General features: G+C 49.9%; 1 protein-coding gene across 16 annotated transcripts in view; it reads left to right on the top strand.

Moving 5' to 3' along the window:
* The window catches only part of Pnpla7 (patatin like domain 7, lysophospholipase), a 71,402-nt gene that overhangs the window by 43,754 nt on the left and 8,770 nt on the right, over positions 1-18,878 (top strand). For 9 of the 16 annotated variants that reach the window (XR_013438447.1, XM_078048809.1, XM_078048808.1 and 6 more), the window contains 6 exons: positions 3,941-4,090; positions 11,081-11,144; positions 11,545-11,713; positions 12,975-13,157; positions 13,601-13,882; positions 14,017-14,135. Coding sequence is in view for 15 of the 16 variants with exons in the window: in XM_078048809.1 (XP_077904935.1) it covers positions 3,941-4,090; positions 11,081-11,144; positions 11,545-11,713; positions 12,975-13,157; positions 13,601-13,882; positions 14,017-14,135 (967 nt within the window). In the remaining variant the exon portion in view is untranslated. Of the gene's footprint in view, positions 1-3,940; positions 4,091-11,080; positions 11,145-11,544; positions 11,714-12,974; positions 13,158-13,600; positions 13,923-14,016; positions 14,136-18,878 lie in introns of all 16 variants that reach the window. The other 7 variants (XM_005336864.5, XM_013363612.4, XM_078048814.1 and 4 more) reach the window with 4 other exon arrangements.

Genomic DNA, 18,878 nt, shown 5'->3' with positions numbered 1-18,878 from the left:
GCTGGACTTCAGCTGGCATGTTTCCTGCTTTAGCCTCCTGAGTCACTAGGATCACAGGCATGTGCCATCACACCCAGTGTGGCCCTTTTAAGCATCCAGTTTTTACTTGTCCCTGGCTCTTTAATGATAGTTTCAGTGGTCACTCTGGGCATCACAATACCTATATTCACCTCACTGTTAACTTATCTATTACTACTAGCATTGTTCCACCAAGTGTAATCAGAGCACCTCATCCCTGTCTGGATCACGTTAACTTTCCTTTTACACTATGTTGTCTTACTATCTCTACATCGTCGAGAGCCCTTCAACCAGTGCTCACTTTTGCTTTCACTCATTACACCTCATTTTGAATCTAAAGGGAACAGTGTGTGATACTTGGCTACTCTCCTGCACCCTGGTGAGGGTCTGTAGGGGCAGTTCCCCCTGTGGAAGGGCTTCTCTTAGCAGTTCTTTTGGAGCAAGTGAATGGTCAGGACTTTTCTTTGTTTCCATCCATGTGCAGCTGTCTTACCTCACCTTCATCTCAAGGGGTGTTTAGCTAGATGTAGAATTCTGATTTGATGGTCCCTGTGACTGACTCAGCACTTTAAAAACTTTGTCTCATGTTCTTTGAGTGATGACACTCAGAATTAAAGAAGCATTAAAAAGATCTCTAATTCTAGAATATTTTGGATTTTCAGATCAGGGGTGCTCAACCAGTCTGAATAAGTCCCAAATCTAAAACACTTCTCACCCCAACATTGTAAATAAGCCACACTGTGAGAAACATGGTCACCTGTCCAAGCCCAAAGCATGGACTCCAGAACACAGGAACAGCAAAAGGCCAGGCTTTACTGATGGTCTTGTGAGATCGGGTATCTGGGGAGCAGGTACACACTTAAACCAGCACTTTATCCCAGAGAGTGCAAGTTCCCCCCCACCCCCACCCCAGTTCCTCATTGGCTAAGTACTGTGGGGTGCACGCTCTTGCTCTTCCTCTCTTCCTGGTGTCGTCACCTAGGTTTTACTATCTCCTATTGAGCTGTTTAAAGAAATGTCCCCACCTCCCTCTGTTCTCTTATGGCAGGGGAGTCCCCTTGGGTGGAGTGCATTTTGGCACGTATGCAGTTATCTCTGTTGGTCAGGGCCCCTCCCTAAGCTGTCTGTCAAGGGGCTGGGAATCTTTACCCTCCATGTTACCTGCCTGTAATGTCCATCCTGCCCTCCCACCACGCCTGTCCTTCACCCCCAGCCATTTCACATTTGAGCCAAATGCTGTCAGACTTTCTAGTTCTCACTCAACCTGGCTTTAAATTGTTCCCAAATAGGTAAGGTGTTAATTCTTTCTATCCATGTTCAAGAATTTTTTTTTTGCCTTTAATTTTTATAAATTGAATTTTGAACTGTCTAGGGGTGATTATCTTTGGGTGTATCCTATTGGAGTTATCACATCTTAAGTTAGTAGGTTTTTACTTATGCTAAATTTAGGAAGTTTTAGCCGTTATTTCTTAAAATCTTCTTTCAACCTTGAATCTTTCTCTTCTTCTGAAAGCATAAGGACTTCCAGGCCAGAGCTTTTGTCATTACCCCCTGGGTCTCTCTCTTTGATGTCTGGCAGAATGTTCCTTTGGTCTGCCCTGGGTCCCTTCTTCTTTCCTCTGTCTCCTTGCCCTGCTGGAGGCTGTGTGGAGGGCTCTGGTTTCCGTCTGTTTGTGGAGTGCTGGTGATCACTGGTCTAGCTGCCTTCTTGTCCCTGTCACATGATTCCAGCGTCTAAGACACGTGGCTATTTTGTCTGCTGGTGCACTTTTCTTGTTCTAGTCCAGGTTTTCCTTGCTCTTGGTACACCTGGTGATCTGGACCATGCCCTGCTGGGTTTTGAGTGCTTTGTTCCCATTTAAACCTTGCATTTCAGCAGACGACACTGTGCACCTACAGCTCTTGTCCTGGCCCACTTTTCTGGACTGTGGTCTGATGTTAGCCAACCCCAAGGCCTTGCAGTGCTGCTCTGTCTGCCCTGTCCTGTGCTCACAGAACCAGCATAAAAGCTGCTAGCCATGAGCACCATCCAAGCTCTCAGAGTCTCTGGAGGACTGCAGTTGGTACCTGCATGGCCAGAACTATACACGCCAGTCTGAAGAGTTCCTCTCTACCTTTCCCACCTCTGGTTCAGGGCAGGGGTGGCTGTGGTGAGCTGCTGGGACCAGATGTTTGCTGGTGCTGAGTGTTGATCAGTCTCTCAGGAGGTAGCCAGGTCACTTGTGACAGCCAGGTAGTGTGTGCCTGTTTTACCTCCCTTTGGGCCAGAGCCAGAACTTGACAAGTACCTTGCTTAAAGACTAAGAAACTGCTACACAAAGCTAATGTTGGAGCCCCCTTCAGTTCTATACAAAAATAGGAGCGGGTTCTGATATCTGAGGTTCCTGGGAAGGAGGAAAGGAAGGGCTTTCCTGAGAAACGCTGATGTTGAATGAGTCTGTGAGAACAGGCCGAGAGCAAGGTCCAGCCTGGGGTGGAGGCTCTTCTCCATTTCTGCTCAGTGGATGTTTAAAGTCACTTATCAGGTATCTCTTTTATCCTGAGGATGGCAGACTTTCCACTTGGCATTTGGAAGCATCAGTGTAGACTCTAGCATAGTCTCAGTACCCAGTGCCTCCTTGTGGGGGCTGTGTGTCGTGGCCAGCTGTCTGAGGGACCTGCCTACCGAGCTGAGGGGTGGAGGTGGGTAGGATACAACCTCACAGGGTGGGACATCACAGTGGGGAGTGTGGCCTCAGAGGGAGACCATCAGGTACCTGAGACCTGTTGCACAGAGGGGCCTCCCGGGCCTGGGTTTTTGTGGTAGGAACTGGACCTGTAGGTACATGGAGAAGTCAGGCTGAGCTCTGTGGTCAGATGGCAGGTGTGGATGAGGCTGGGTCCACAGGGAGGAGCAGATCCAAGAGGAAAATGTGTGACAAGCCTTGCTTTGCTTCACTTTTTTGTCCAATGTTGCACAGTTTATCACTAAAGTTGTATAGGCTTATAACACACCCGTCTGAGGACAGAGCCCTGTAGGCGAGGAGCAGATGCAGCCCACACTGCTAGGGTCTCCCATCCTTTCTTACAGGGCCCTCTAGTATGTGTTCTGGGAGAATGCCCTGCTGGAACAGCTGATTAACACGTTTGCTCCAGGGCTTGGGTCTCTTCCTAGGGGCCAGCAAACTCTGTGGCTGACACTGCCCAGCACTGGGCTCCCTCCCCGGAATGCTCATCTCTCCCTGTGGCCTGAGAGTGGACGACCCTCCATACCTTGAGCATTGCTGAGCATGGCTCCTTGGCAGAAGCTGGGTGCCGCCTGTGAGCTGCTGGGAACATGGCTCTGGGCTTTGCAGCCTCACAGCAGAAACAGGCAGAGGATTGAGCCTTCACAGTCTGCATAGCACCCCTTCCTTCATGCAGTGGGAAAGCACTGTGGCCAACTGGGTGGTACTGCTGAGGGGCCAGTCAGAGAAGAGCACATTCTGGAGGTGTTGGTGGAGTCAGGAGAGAGATGAGCCATGGAAGAGGGCATGACAGGGTGCAGAGCGGGTAGGTAGGGGTTCTGGAAATTATGTGCAGATGAAAGGTAACATGCCTGCTAACCTTCCAGGCTCATGCTGCTTCTAGAGTGAGGGGTGGAACGTTCCAGCAGGAGCCTGTCTAAAGGCTGAGTCCCCTGTTCTGGCAGAACAGGACACCTGCCTGAATTTATTCTTTTCCAAAGCCTACTGCTCCCGGAATCTCCAAGCCTTGAGGTCAGGGTGGGCTCCTTCCTCAGCCAGTGCCAGGAGTACATCAGTCCTTGTGTTGAACCAGGGGCTGATCGTCCTTGGGAAGACCCAGAGCAGACCCTGGTCCTGGCTGGTGCCTGTGTCATTTGGAGACACTAAGGCTGTCCCAGCTGCGGCCTCCTAGGCTGACACTGCACTCTGCTCCACAGGCCACCAGCTTGGGCTCCACACAACAGGCAGCAAGTGGGACATATGTAGCCCAGCTGGCAACCTGTCCACCGTGGCTGCGATGCCCGTGTCTGAGGACGTTCCACTTACCACCTTCGCACTGGAGCTCCAGCATGCCCTCAGTGCCATTGGTAAGCTTATACAGAGAGAGGGGTCCTCCTCAAGCTGGGGAGGGCTCTACCTCAAGGGGACCTTCATTGAAGACTCAGCTCCCCAGGTCGGGGCAGGCACAGTGGTACAAGAGCATGTGACAGTAGGATGCCATGCACAGACCCCAGGATGCCTTCCTTGTCCCCCCAACCCCCCATCTCTGAGAGGAGACACTGTGGTGGGTGGCAGGGAGCTGACTGACTGTGGAAAACGCCCTTGATTGGGCTCAGGTAGCTTGGCTGCTCAGGACAAATCTACCACTCTTCAGCCAGCACTGGGGGTCTGTCATACCTGGGATGGAATCCAGGAACCATTGTCCTTCAGAAATAGGCAAATTCCTAACAGCTGGTGAACTTGGGGACTCAAGAAAGGGAAAATGCAAATTTCCAAGAACTCCTGGAAATTTCCAGATTTATAAGGTACTCCATGTTGTTGTGTTCTCCTTGGCACTGTTTTTTGTTTGTTTGGTTTTTGGTACTGGGGATGGAACCCAGGGCCTTGCCATGCTAGCCAAGTTTCTACCATGGAGCCGTGCCCAAGCCTTTTTATTTTTTGAGACAGGGACTCAATTAAGTTGCTGACACTGGCCTCAGGCTTGCAGTCCTGGAGCCTGTGTCTCCCAGGACACTGGGGTTATAGGAGTGGCCATGATGCTTGGCTTCTTCTAAGTTTTTATGTGATCGTGGTGACCACAATGATACGAAGTAAATTATCTTGGTGGGATTAAACTGAAAGTTACAGGGTTGTCTCTGCAAGAAGATATAATAATAAACCCCATCAGAATTGTTTGATTACCATAAAATAATATATTGTGATTACATTGTATCTATTTCAATACTGTGCAGAAATGCTCTCTGCCTGGTACAGACTTTAATTATAGAACACATTAAGTAAATGCCAGCAGAAACATCTATAAGATGCCACTTTAAATATCTAATATATAAAAGTTATTCTCAAAGTGAACTTTTAAAAATTATTTTTATTTTTTTTCAAAATGAAGAATTTAAACACATAAACAAGAACTGCCTTGTCTTATAGTGTTGATTTCTGCCTCACAAGGGTTGTGGATGTGTGTAGGAAGTCCTGTCATTTCCAGTAGATTGGTCAGGTTGCTCAGAATGCAGCTAGACTGTCTTCAGGTTGCACATGGAAGGTGTTGCTTTGGGAAAGCACATTCCTTTTTTTAAAAAGCTTTTATTTTACAATCATTATAGATTCACAAGAAATGGCAAAATGGTACGGTAAGATCCCACATACTTGTTGCCAACGTCCCCCAGTGGTAACACCATACATAATGGCATAGTTAGGTTTCTGTCGCTCTGAGAAAAATACCTGATAAAATCAACTTAAAAGAGTAAAGATTTATTTTGGTTCATGATATAGAGGTCTCAGCGCATGATTACTGGGCTCTTTTGTTTCTGGGCCTGTGGTGAGGCAGAAAGAAGGTTGTGTCAGGGAGCACATGAGAGCAGAGCGCTCACCCTGCGGTGGCCAGAAAGCAGAAGAGAGCTCACGCTATAGCAAATCTCTTCCCCAAGCTCATGGAGTGTCAGCCCATCACGGTGCTCATCTCCTGTGGGCTTGGAGCCCTTGAGATCCCTTCGCCTCCCAGAGGCCCCACCTCGGCTCATGGCCTCAACTCAGCACCTGAGCCTCTCTAGGAGGCTGGCGTTCGTGAGCTCCATGGTCGGATTTGTGTCTCTGCAGAGTGCTGCAGCAGTGCCAGTCTGCTGGTCACTGAGGAGACCCTTCGGGCTGCCCCCATTCTCTGGTCACCTTGCTCACTGGCCTCCCCTGCCCTCCCTTTCTGAAGTTTTGTTATAAAAATGGAACTCTTCAGCATGTGGCCTTTGAGATCAGCTTTCTTTCTCTTGTGAGAACTGTCTATTGTGTGGATGCTCCAGTTTCTTTAGCCATTCCACAGAAGGCTATTCGGTGATGTGTCCAGTTCAGGGGTATTTTGAATAAAGCTACTGGGACCACTTGCTAACAGCTTGCGTGTGCAGGTGAGCTTTCCTTTCTCCGGGATAAATGCCCAGGAGTGTGAGGGGTACCCTGAGTATTTTCCATTGTGTGCCCAGATGGCTGCACCATCCTGCATCCCATCAGCAGGGATAGGAATCTGCATCTTTGCCAGCCTTGAGGTTGCCCCTGCTGTTCATCTTAGCCCTTCTCCCAGGCGTGTGGCTTCTCCCTGGCAGGTAGTGATGCTAAGTACTTTCTATGTGCTTATTTGCTGTCTCTGTGTCCTCTCTGGTGAGGTGTCTGTTCATCTTTTCTTCTTACTTGCTCTTTCCTCCCTCTCTCTACTTTCTTTCCCAGATCCAGGGGTGGAGCCCAGGGCTCTGCTGTGTTAGGCAAACACTACCACTGAGCAGCACCCCAGTCCCTTTTGCTTATTTTGTAATTGAGGCTGTGGAATGGGGGATGGAACTCCTATCCCTTTTAAATAGAGTTTGGTTTTTGTATGAGTTTTAGGTTCACAGCACAATCAAGAGGAAGGCACAGCCTGCCCCACTTTCAGCACCCCCATAGACTTGGATCTTGTCACGTGACCACTGTCCGGAGCACATGGCCCACACAAGGCTTGCACTTGGTGGAGCCTGTGTGCCCCCATTGTTGTGTCTATGTCCTCAGGATGGGCTCACTGCCCCATGCACCCTCTGTGCTTTGCCTATTCATTCATCCTACTCCAAAGCCTGGCAGCCACTCATCTTTCCACTGTCCATCCAGTGTCGCCTCTTAGATGGGTCACATGTGACCCTCTTGGCACCTTTTGGCTAGTGGTATGCATTTACGTTGCCTTATGTCTTGATGGCCTGATAGTTCACGTCTCTTAGGTGTGATCGGTGTCTCACTGCCTGTTTATGCATTCACCTCCTCAAGGGCAGCTCGGCTGCTTCTAGGTTTTGCAACTATGAATAAAGCTGCCGTAGACACCCATGCACAGGGTTGGTGTGGGCATGTTCTCAGCTCCTTGGTGTAAACACTGAGGAATGTGACTGCTGGATCATTGTTTTGTAAGCAGAACCAACTGTCTTTCCTTAGTAGCTGTGCTACTTTGCATCCCCCCTGCAGAAAGTGCAGGTCTGCGCCAGCACGTGGAGTGCCAGGGTTAGTTCTGGGCCACTCTGGTTGTGTCCCTGCATTTCTCTCTGACACACCACATTGGTGTTTTTCATGTGCTTACTTTTCATCTGTAGTTCTACCTGGTGTGTTAGTCAGGTTTTGCTTCATTGTGACCAAAAGAGCCAACAAGAATGACTTAGAAGAGGAAAAGTTTATTTTGACTCATGTTTCAGAGGTCTCAGTCCATAGATGGCTGACTCCACTGCTCTGGGCCCAGGGTGAGATAGCATCTATTGGTGGAAGGATGTGGTGGTGAAGGAAAGCTGTTCAGCTGGTGGCAGCCAGGCTACAGGGGATGGGTGAGGGAGAGGGCCAGGGGCTGGGGGCTGCAGGGAGGCTACATCCTTCTAGGACACACCCCATCGACCCAGACCCCACCCAGTCAATCCACTCACACTAGGAGGTGATGAGGTTACAGCTGTCACAGCCTCAGTTGTTTCACCTGTGAACATTCCTGCATAAGCACAGCAGCTTTTAGGGGACACCCAAACTTTGACATTTGCTAGGTTAGGTATCATTCACATCTCTGGCCCATTTTCTAATTTGATTGTTTTCTTTTGGTACCAGGAATTGAACTCCAGGGCACTCAACCACTGAGCCACATCCCCAGCCCTATTTTGTATTTTATTTAGAGACAGGGTCTCACTGAGTTGCTTCGAACCTCACTTTGGCTGAGGCTGGCTTTGTACTTTCGATCCTCCTGTCTCAGCCTCCCAAGACAATGGGATTACAGGTGTGTGCCACTGTGCCTAGCTAATTTGGTTGTTTTCTTTCTTAGTAGAGGCACGTAATTTTACTTGGGAAAGCAAGGAATACACATTCAAGGGTAATGTGGGAATTTGGGCCATCTTGAGTGAGAGAGCTATTTTCATATTATTGAGATGTAAGACATCCTCGTGTATTTAGATAACAGTCCTTTATTAGATGTGTCTTTGCAGATGTTTTCTTCCATCTGTGTCTTTCCTTTTCATTCTCTTTTCTGACCCTTGCAGAGCAGAAGTTTTACATTATGGAATTGCAGCTGTTGTTACTGACTTCATGGGTTATACCTTAGTGCTGTGTTGGACGTTGGCTCTGTGGTCTGCCTCCGTTCCTTTCTGAAAGGGCGGGAGGTCTGTGCCTGCACATGCTGCTACAGCACCACATCTGTTCTCACTGTGCAGGCTTTGATATTTTGTCAGAGATCTGTTGACTGTATTTACATGGGTCTATTTCTACGTGTGGCTTGCTTTTTAGTCTTTCAATTGTGTCTTTTGATAAATAGAAATTTTTTATTTTTATTTTTCTTAGTTGTCAATGGACCTTTATTTTATTTGTTTATATGTGATGCTGAGAATTGAACCCAGTGCCTCACACATGCCAGGCAAGCGCTGTACCACTAAGCTACAACCCCAATCCCTACAAACAGAAATTCTTTTTTTTTTTTAATATTCATTTATTTATTTTTTAGTTTTCGGCGGACACAACATCTTTGTTGGTATGTGGTGCTGAGGATCAAACCCGGGCCGCACGCATGCCAGGCGAGCGTGCTACCACTTGAGCCACATCCCAGCCCCAAACAGAAATTCTTAATTCTAATTCAGACCAATTTTTTCCTATATAGTTACTGCTTTTTTGTGTTTTATTGAAGAAATATCATTCTGCCCTCAAATCATGAGATACTCCAAAAACTCCATTGTTTAGCCTTTATTTTTAAGTTTACGATATGCCTGGGGTTCATTTTGGTTATGCATTAGGCAGAAGTAAGACTCCTGTTTCCATTAGGGACAATGGCAAAGAGGCTGCCTGCACCCTGGTTTCGAGCTGGTCTGAGTTGGCTGAGGTGGGACCCTCACACATGCTGGTTTATACTTGCAGGTAGAAGCAGGGATAACAGAAATCTAGCATTCATTGTGAGCTGGTGCCAAGGCTGAGAACTGCTTGGGACCCTGGAAAGCCACCTACCTTGGGTTTCATACCCCAGGAGACAGGAATACTCACTGGGCTTGATTGTTGGAGGACATCCTGTTTATAGGGACAGAAACAGAGCCCAGCTGTTTTAACATGTCCCTAGCTGTCTTAGGATGCTGCCCCCCTACCATGCCCTCTGAATTCTTGAGAACACAAGTGAGGAAGAGGAGAACTGGTGAGGTCCAGGCCACTTGGAGAATTGTCCTGCAGTGTTGGGCTAAATTGGAACCCTTACACAGCCCTGCTGGCTGTGTCACCTTTCACTGAAGTGGTGTGGCCACCTTTGGGGCACGTGCTTCCTGGGTGTTCCTGCTTTAAAACTTCAGTCCAAGAGGTGTTTTCTTCTTGTGCTGAGATGTCATTTCCTTTCCTCTGGCTTCCAGAATTTGGGAAAGAGGCTGATTGGCAAGTAAGCCGGCTGGCAGTACTCTCTAGGCCAGAGCAGACTTGAGCAGAGGCCTGCCGGCTCCAGCTTCAGGCACTGCACTGCTCTAGAGACCGTGGTGCTGGCAAGCCTCTGCTTTTCAGGAGACTGCCTCCCCCTGCAGGGACATGGCCACACTTGGCTCTCCAGGAGAGAGAACTCTGCCTCCATCTGAACACATCAGGGCGTCACCGGCCCCTCTCAGGAATGGGTTAGTCAGCACAGTCTAGGTCAGCAGGTGCCACAGTGCTTTAGCCTCTGCTGTGAGAGCCTAAAGCACTGCCTGTGGGGGCTCCACCCACAGTGGAAATACACAAGGGCAAGTGGGGCCTGGCCGGAGTCCTTGTGGACTACACCTCTGTCCCTGCAGCCAGACACAACCTGTCTGTCTTGTGCTGAGAGGCCTCCTGGCACCAAGATGTATGGTCCTAACTGGCACTACCATCCAGGTTGAGAAAATACCACCCCATGGCACTCTGGCACCCTGGTAGGGATGGCAAGGAGATGTTCCACTGTGGCTCCTGACTGGGGCTCCTGGCTCCAACCTGCAAGCCAGGGCATGCGGCCCCTCTAGGACCCATAGCCCCTTGCCTAAGCCACCTGAGGGGCTACTGCTACAGGTTAGCTCAGAGCAGTGATAGCCATATCTCAGAGGCCCTCCTAGCTGTAAGGACCTTACTCTGTGTTCCTCTAAAAAAACACATGCAAGTTAAAATATGAAAGAGCTGCCAGGTGCTGCACACATGTCTCTTATCCTAGCTACGGAGAGGCTGAGGTGGGAGGGTCACTTGCAGGGCCATCTGGGTAACTTAGCCTGTCTCAGAACGTGTGGACGCATATTTATGTATGCATAGCACTCTTACTACTTAGATCTTGATTGCTCACTTGGAGGAAATGCTGGTTTGGAATGATGATAGCTCAGTGTGCCCTATCAGAGGGACATGCTATGAGGTCCTTCCAGCTTTCCCTGCTCAGCATCAGGCTCCTGGGTCCTTTTCCACCTAGCCTAGGTGCTCCTCGTCACTGCCACAATGCAGTGAGTCAGCTTCCAGAGTGAGTGTGTGCTCTGTGGGCTCTTCTCCTGAACCAGAGTGTGCTACCTTGAGAGACACAGATGTGAGAAGATGGTGTCTGTGTGTGGGTGAGCGAGCAGCACTGCTGATCTGGAACTGTGCTCTGGCATGCTGTGTCTGCCCAGCATATGTGTGTGTGTGCAAGGACAGTTGTAAGGATGCAGAGATTCGACTCATGCGTGTCAGCAGAGGATGGAGGAACTGCCCATCTTGGGAGCCTGCCCCTAGTCTCCTCTGGGTGAGAGGAAATGGCAGCTTCTACCTGCACTTTTTCACAGTGAGGTGGGAGAGGCTGCAGTGCCTTTCAGGAGCTCTGACCTCAGGAAGCAAACACTCCAGTTCCCTCAGAGGTGGCTGCCAGGACAGATTTCTGTGATTGGTGATTGTATTCTTAGGTCCAGTATTGCTGCTGACCAGTGACAACATCAAACAGCGCCTTGGCTCAGCTGCTCTAGACAGGTACGCTAGCCCCCAGCATCTGTTTGCCCACATAGAGACAGCTGCTGACCTTTGCTTTTACCTCTTAGCAATCCAGGCAATCCGGACATATACCCTATTACTCCTGTGTCCTGCATCCCCATTCCCCAGTATCTTCCCTGCACAACCACACTACTGGGCACCATTGGGCCTACCAGGGGACCAGGACTTTCCTTATCCTATGGCCAGTTCTGCACCCCACCCATTCACTGCCCTGCTACAGCCTCTGCTCAGCTCATTCTCATCAAGAAGGGACAGGCTGGGAATGCTGGCAGGGAGGGGGTGTGAGGGCTGGCTCTGCATTTGGGAGGGGTCATGCTAACAGAGGGGCCAAGGATCTCTGGAGCTGTCCCCAGAGGCTAAGTGCCTGCCTCTGGCTCAGCCTCCACGAGTACCGGCTGTCCAGCTGGCTGGGGCAGCAGGAGGACATCCACCGGATCGTACTGTACCAGGCAGACTGCACGCTCACACCCTGGACCCAGCGCTGCATCCGGCAGGCAGACTGCATCCTCATTGTGGGCCTGGGCGAGCAGGAGCCCACTGTGGGTGAGGTGAGCGCTTAGGGGGTTCCTTCTCAGAACTCTCCTTCTATTTTCCTTTGATTGAGACATTTCAAGAACTTAGGAAAGGACCCAGTTATCTGCAACCCATGCTTTAGAAACATTTTACTGTGTTCACATCCTCTGGGGGTTTTAACACAAAGCCCTGACCAAGTGGCCCTGGCAGAGTTGGATCCTCTGTCAGCCTGACTTTCTTAATACTATGTGTATAAAACCCTCCTCCACAGGCTTAAGATCTGGTAGGAGGAGTACCCTGTTTCAGATAATTCTGAGATATCTTTTCCTCAGTATTTGGGATCCATGAGCTTTTTCCTTGTTTTTTAAATTTTTTTTGTAGTTGTAGATGAACAAAATGACTTTATTTGTTAATTTTTATGTGATGCTGAGGATTGAACCCAGTGCTTCACGCATGCTAGGTAAGTGTTCTGCCTCTGAGCCCCAGCCCCAGCCCGCTTTTTCCCTGTTGTTCCACTCATTTTTATGGCTCTTATTTTTTGTTGGTAAGCACCATACCATCTGTACATGTATTCTCAGCCTGTGGGCAGTGGAGTCATTTCACAGCCACCAGCCATGTGCAGGGTGCTTCAGGGTGCCTGTAAGCTGCTAACCACAAAGAACATCTTCAGATTTCCCAGATGTCACTGGTCTGTTGCCCTGGTTGCTTTCATAGGTCTCCCTTGTGCATGTCTGCAGGGCTTCAGGTCCTTCCCAATGCTAGGCACTGTCAGCCTGTTCATCTGCTCCAGCTGTGTTGTGAAGCAGAGCCTCTCCACCCCTGGAGTTAGGTCCCCACCTCCTCCCTCTGCTCCACTGCTCTGTGCTCATCTCAAGCTTCTTCCTGGCCCGTATAATCCTGGGACAGCTAAAAATTCCTCCTCTCTGATGTTTGTTCCCTTTCTGCAGGGAGCGATGCTCTCTGGGAAGGGTGAGTGCTGCCAAACACATCACTGCAGAGGGCGCCATGCGCACTCGCACTCATGGGGCTGTGTAAAGAAGAGGCACCTGCTTTTGCATCCCCAGCTCTGTGGTCAGAGCTTCAGCAGCCCCAGGACAGGCCATGTCACAGCCCAGGTGTTACAGAGTCAGGGAGCCACTCTTGGACCCTTCCTAAAGCCCTCCTGCCCTATGTGGGACAGCGGCCAGGTGGTTCCAGGGCAAGTGTTGGTGGCATCCCTGTGCTCGCCCTCAGCTTCATCCTGCCCACAGTCCTCAGGCATGCCTGGGTTGGCTGACTGGGCCCTGCTCTCCCCAGCTGGAGCGGATGCTGGAAAGCACAGCCGTGCGTGCCCAGAAGCAGCTGGTCCTACTGCACAGGGAGGATGGTCCAGGGCCAGCCCGCACTGTGGAGTGGCTCAACATGCGGAGCTGGTGCTCCGGCCACCTGCACCTGTGCTGCCCACGCCGCGTCTTCTCTAGGAGGAGCTTGCCCAAGCTGGTGAGGCCTGGTGGGCTGCCATTAAGTTCCTGAGCCCCTGCACACCGTCTCCCCTGACCTCCTGTTTGCACAGTGCTTGAATGTCTAGACCCTCTTTCTCTCCATGCTGTCTGGAGGCTGAGCTGTGGGCTCTGTTAGGAGGTTTGTCTCCTTTGCTCCTGGACTCTGGCTATGAGTTGGTGTTTGCTTGACCTTGGGATCCTTGGGCCATTTTATGGTGCCATGCAGATATGGGGAAGTCCAGCATGGTGGAGGCACAGCACAGAGAGGCCATCAGGGGCCTGGGGGTACCAGTTAACCCAAAAGCTAGGCCTGAAGGAATCAAGGGCTGAACCTGAGGGTCTCACATTCAGCCAAGGCTCCTAAAAGTCTTGCAGGTCTGGTTAGCCCTGCCCAGCCCTGGGCAGAAGCAGACAACAAACCCTGAGACACCTCTTCCTCAGGCCGTCCTCAGCTTGATGGGCTCAGGGGCCAGGTTGGAAGGAGTATGGAGGCTGTCCATATACCACAGCCTACTCGGCCCCTGTAGCTCAATGGACAGCATTCTGATGACTGCACCCCTGCCCAGGACCCAAGAGCACTGTCTACCAGAAGGGCCTGTGGGAGATCCCCCTGAAGGAGCTCCACCTCTGCCCATTCTGGGCCCACATGATCACCCATGTGCCTTCTGCCAACATTCACCCCTGAGTGAGCCTGGGCTGGCTCTGAGGCCCCTGGGCATCAAGGTACTGATGGGGCCATGTCCTGGAAAGGAGACGACTTTGGGTGAGGAATGAAGGAAGTCTGCCCAGACCAGTCAGGTGTGGGGGTCATGACTGGGCGTCCAGCACAAACCCCTATCTTGTGCTGACCCTCTCAGATGGAGATGTACGAGCGTGTCTTCCAGCGACCCCCAGACCGGCACTCGGACTTCTCCCGCCTGGCACGGGTGCTGACTGGCAACGCTATTGCCTTGGTGCTTGGAGGAGGGGGAGCGAGGTGAGTCCCTGGCCCAGGTACTGCTGCCCCTGTGCATGCAGGTGCCCATCATTCCTGCAGGTGCTATGCTGGACTCCCAGGAGGACAGTGGTGACACACCACTGACAAGAGATGCAGACCATGGTGGCCTGTGCCATCCTCAGGAGAATACCCAAGTGGTTGGCAGGGGTGTGGCCTGCCCAATGAAGCACCTCCTGCAAGCAGGCCCAGCAAAGCTGCCCATTTCCTTGTTACTGGTAGAGTAGGAGAAGTGTTGTATCTCGTTCTGATTGTCTTTACCTGGAAGCCTTTGCTTGCTTTTAGCCACCTGGGTCTCCTGTCCTCCAAAAACTGTTGTCTTCTTCCCCCAGCGTCCCCTCAGGCTCCAGGTGAGCTGATTTTATCTTGACACACAGTGTGGAGTAAGGATCTGATCCATGTGTGAACTAGTGAAGTGTTCCTTAGTTCTTGGGCTGAAGGTTCCTTAAAGGACTTTTAGCCCAAATCATGCCTACTCTGGGTCATTGGACCCTTATCACCTTCTCCTGAAGTGAGAGAAGTAGAGTTAGGGCATCATGGGGTGAGGCCAGGCTGGTGCCTTCTTCTGGTGAACCAGAAGGAGCATGGAGGAGCACAGTGAGCCACACTCTGCCACACTGTGCCAAACCCCCAGCCCCAAGGAAGGCAGCACTGCACAGGAATTGGCTGCCCCTGCTCCCCCTCGGGGGGGGGGGCAGTGGAGGCTTGGATTATTCTGCTGGGAGACCCGCCTGCCTCCTGCAATTCCAGTTCTGAGCCAGGAACTCAGCAGAGGCACCTATTCAAGCTCTGTGTACTGAGTCCTGGCAGTACTTGACCTTGTGGCAAAGTGATAGTGCTTTGTTCATTGTATCTCAGGGATCCTGGGGTGACTTTGCCCCTTGTCCCACTCTCACTCTGGTGACAAGGAGACTGGGCTAGAGGAGAGGGGTGATTACCCATGACTGTTAGGCCCAGGAGAGGCCAGTGTCCTTTCTGTAGGGCTGGACAACAGGCATGTGGAGCAGATGGGCCCAGACTCAGGCCTGGCTTGCAGGTCAAGCCAGCAGCATCTCAATGAAAATGCATTTTAATACGAATGCACTTATGGGGCTGGGGCTGGGGCTCAGAGGTAGAGCACTCACGTACCACGTGTGAGGCCCTGGGTTTGATCCTCAACACCACATATAAATAAATAAATAAAATTAAGGTATTGTGTCCAAGTGTAACTAAAAAATAAAAATTAAAAAAAAAAGAATGCACTTATAAACCATAAGTTTCTGTAAGGCACAGGACAAAAAAAAATGATCTTCTTACAGCCTCTCCAGCACCAAATCCAGAGTTCCCAGAAACACCCACTTACCCCACTCTGTGACCATCTGCTTGTCTCCATTCCTTTTGGACTGATGGTCTGCTTTCTGCTGTTGTAGATGACTGGCTTCCTGGCCCTCCTGTGCACTCTTATTCTGCGTCCTCCTCATCTGTCTGCTCTGCTCCCTTCGTCCCATTAGGGTCCCCGTGTAGCCGGCAGTGGCTCAGCCAGCACTTTCTGTTCCATTGTGAAATGGCTCTTATGGGGCACTCTGGGATCACTCCTCTTTCCTTGTTGCACCTGCATCTGCTCAGCTTCTGGTGTGAGCTGTGCACCTGCAGGCACTGCTGGAAGCATTGGCACCCACTAGTAGGCTCAGACAGAACAGGCCACCTCTGCTCGCACAGTTTAGGGTCGCCACCCTCATCTCTGCTGGCTGCTCTCTAGCTGTTGGGATGTCGCCCTGGGAACTGCCTTTGGCTCATTTCCTGTGTTGTGCTTTCTTCCTCTGTCTTGATATGCTCCTGTTTTTGGTGATCTCTTAGAGAATGCATAGGAGGCAAAAATGTTAAGACTCTACCTCTCAGAAGACGCCTTATCCTACACTCATGCCTGCACATGATAGTTTGGTAGGGTTTGGCTGTAAGTACTTCCCAGGGCTTCATTGTCTTTGTAGCATATTGCTGTTGAGAAGTTTCATGCTATTGTTCACAGGCCTGGGTTTTAATCTGGAACATTGAAGGACATTCTTGGTCTTGATATTCTGAAGCTACATGGGATGTGCCTTGATGTGGTTGTTTTTTGTCCATTGCACTGGATGCCCATTGGGTCCTTTCAAACTTGGAAATTCAGCCAGGTGTCATGCCCAGCTAGTCAGGAGACTAAGGCAACAGAATTGCAAGTATAAGCCCAGCTTCAGAGACTGAGTGAGACCCTGTCTCAAAAAGATTAGGGGACAGTCTGGGATTATAGCTCAGTGGTAGAGCACCTGTGGGTTTAATCCCATTATCCTGCCCCCCCCCAAAAAAAAAAACTCTGGAAAGTGTTTTATGTTTTATTTTTTAAAATAGTGTTTACCTCTTTCTTTTTCATTTTCTTGGAGCTCCTACTGGTCGAGTATTGGCATCCTAGATGGATTCTCTAATTCTCTTACCTTTTCTTTCCTATATTGTCCATCTTTATATTCCAATTAATTTTTCCACTAAAATAACTCTAACACCGAGTGATCTCTCTTCCTAGTCTTCCTGACTCCCTAGTGCAGCTGTCTCTGGGACAAGCAATGGCAGGCTCCTCGCTGGCTCTGCTTGCCTGTTTACGTCTCCCACCATGAGCTGGTATATCTGGCTCTGTGCTCGTGACATGCTGTGTGAAAGTTGTGTCCTCGGCTGCAGGTGTGGTGAGCCAAGGACTATTCCATCGAGCACTCCTTTTTCACCCCTCCTTCTTCTGGTAGGCATTTAGGTTGTTTCTTGGTTTTGATTTTTAGGAGCAAAAGGATAATAAACACTCTTTACATGGGCACATGTTTTCTTGTCTCTTAGGCAAAGGCCTGGGAATGGAGTTACCTGGCCACAGGGTAGTTGTGCCATTTTACACTTACCAGTTGTGTGTGAGAGTTCAGTTTTCCACATTCTTGCCACCCATTAGTATTGTCAGTATTTCAGTTGTAGCCACTCTAGTGGGTGTGCGGTAGTCTCTGTGTGGTTCTCATTTGCATCTCCCGATAGCAGGCTGTGGAGCTTCCGTTTTGTAAGCTGGTGTGCTGGTTGCCCATATGCGTGTGCGTCCTTTTTTATTTATTTTTTGGTTCTGGGGATTGAACCTAGGGGTGCTTGCTTTGCCACTGAACTACGCCCTCAACCCTTTTATTTTCTTTTTGAGACAGGGTTTGGCTAAGCGTGGCCTTGAACTTGCAACCCTCTTGCCAAAGCTTCCAGAGTCCTGGGGCTACAGGTGTGGCCCCTGTGCCCAGCACATGCATCCTATTTTGTGAGGTATTTGCCCAGGCTCTGTGGCTGTTCTACCAGGCTTCCTTTATCATAGAGTTGGAGGAGTTCTGTACATATTCTGACTACAAGACTGTCACCAGATATATTTATTGCTAATATTTCTCTTGGCTTTTGACTTTCTTTTCATTTCCTTTATGACATCTTCGAATGAACTATTTCTAATTTTTTTCTATTTCATTTAAAAATTTTGTTCTAACTAGTTATACATAACAACAGAATGCATTTTGACACATTGTACACAAATGGAGCATAACTTCTCCTTCCGCTGGCTGTACATGGTACAGAGCTACACAATAGTGTAATCATACAGGTATATTGGGTAATAATGTCCATCTCATTTCACCTGTCCTTCCCATCCCCACCCCTGATCTTGCACAATCCAAAGTTCCTTCATTCTTTCCTACCCACCCCCCCTTATAATTTTTTATAAATTGTGATTTTTTTCCAGTTTTTGTATGGTTATTACTTCTGGGTATTCTGAGAGGTTTTGCTTATCCTAGGGTCATAAAGGAATTCTGTTTTTCCTTTTAAAAGATTTGCAATTCCAGATTGTCCGTGTAGGACTTTGATCTACCTCAAATTCATTTCTGTGTGTGGTGTGAGGCAGGAGTTGGTCTCTACTACATGCTGTCTGCCAGGACCTCCCTTCCCTGTGGCGCTGAGAGGCACCTGCTGGGCCCTGTGTGGGGGCTGCGCTGTTGCAGAGCCTGTTTTGTCCTCAGTGGCAGCACTGCAGTCTTAGTGAGATGGCTTCGTGGTCAATTTTGACTGGTTTGGATAGGAATGCACCCAGTCTGTGGGTCACTCTGGGGAGAAAGGCAACTGTGCAGGGTGGACTCCCACTGGCAGGCACGTCTCCCTCACCCAGGCCTCAGTGTGGAGGCCAGGCTGTCATGGGTAAGTGCACTTCTAACTTTTCTTTAGAACTACTCTAAGTGTGTTTTTTGGATTCTGCTTTCAGACTGGTCATTTCAGCACACAGGATGCAGCTCGGCTGGACTTGCACCTCACAGCTGCTCGACTCCCTTGTTCTGGGACCTTTTTTGTGGAAGTTTTTGGATTCTGTGCCTGCAATTGTTATCTGGGAATGAGCACTGGTCCTCCTCCTCTCCAGCCATGTACACGTGCTCAGATTCCTCCCCTTTCCTTCTGCCCTGGCCAGAGCCTCCAGTGCAGGACTGATGGACGTGGGAGCGTCTTTGCTAGCCTCGGGGTGTGCTTGGTTGTCACTTGGCATGATCCAGGCTGTAGACCGTGGCGGTCTTGCTGAATCCAAGGAAACCCCTCTGCTCTCAGTTTTTGTCACAAATGGTGGCACCCAGGGTCTGGTGAGGTGATTGTGTCTTCCTCTCTATCCTATTAAAGTATGAATCACACTTATTTTTCAAATAAAAGCCAACCCCAAGTCCCTGCAGTGGGTGGGTC

Source organism: Ictidomys tridecemlineatus, chromosome 4, assembly GCF_052094955.1.
Source record: "Ictidomys tridecemlineatus isolate mIctTri1 chromosome 4, mIctTri1.hap1, whole genome shotgun sequence".
Classification (NCBI taxonomy): domain Eukaryota; kingdom Metazoa; phylum Chordata; class Mammalia; order Rodentia; family Sciuridae; genus Ictidomys; species Ictidomys tridecemlineatus.
The sequence above is the reverse complement of the archived record's forward strand: the minus strand, read 5'-3'. Positions and strand labels throughout refer to the sequence as shown.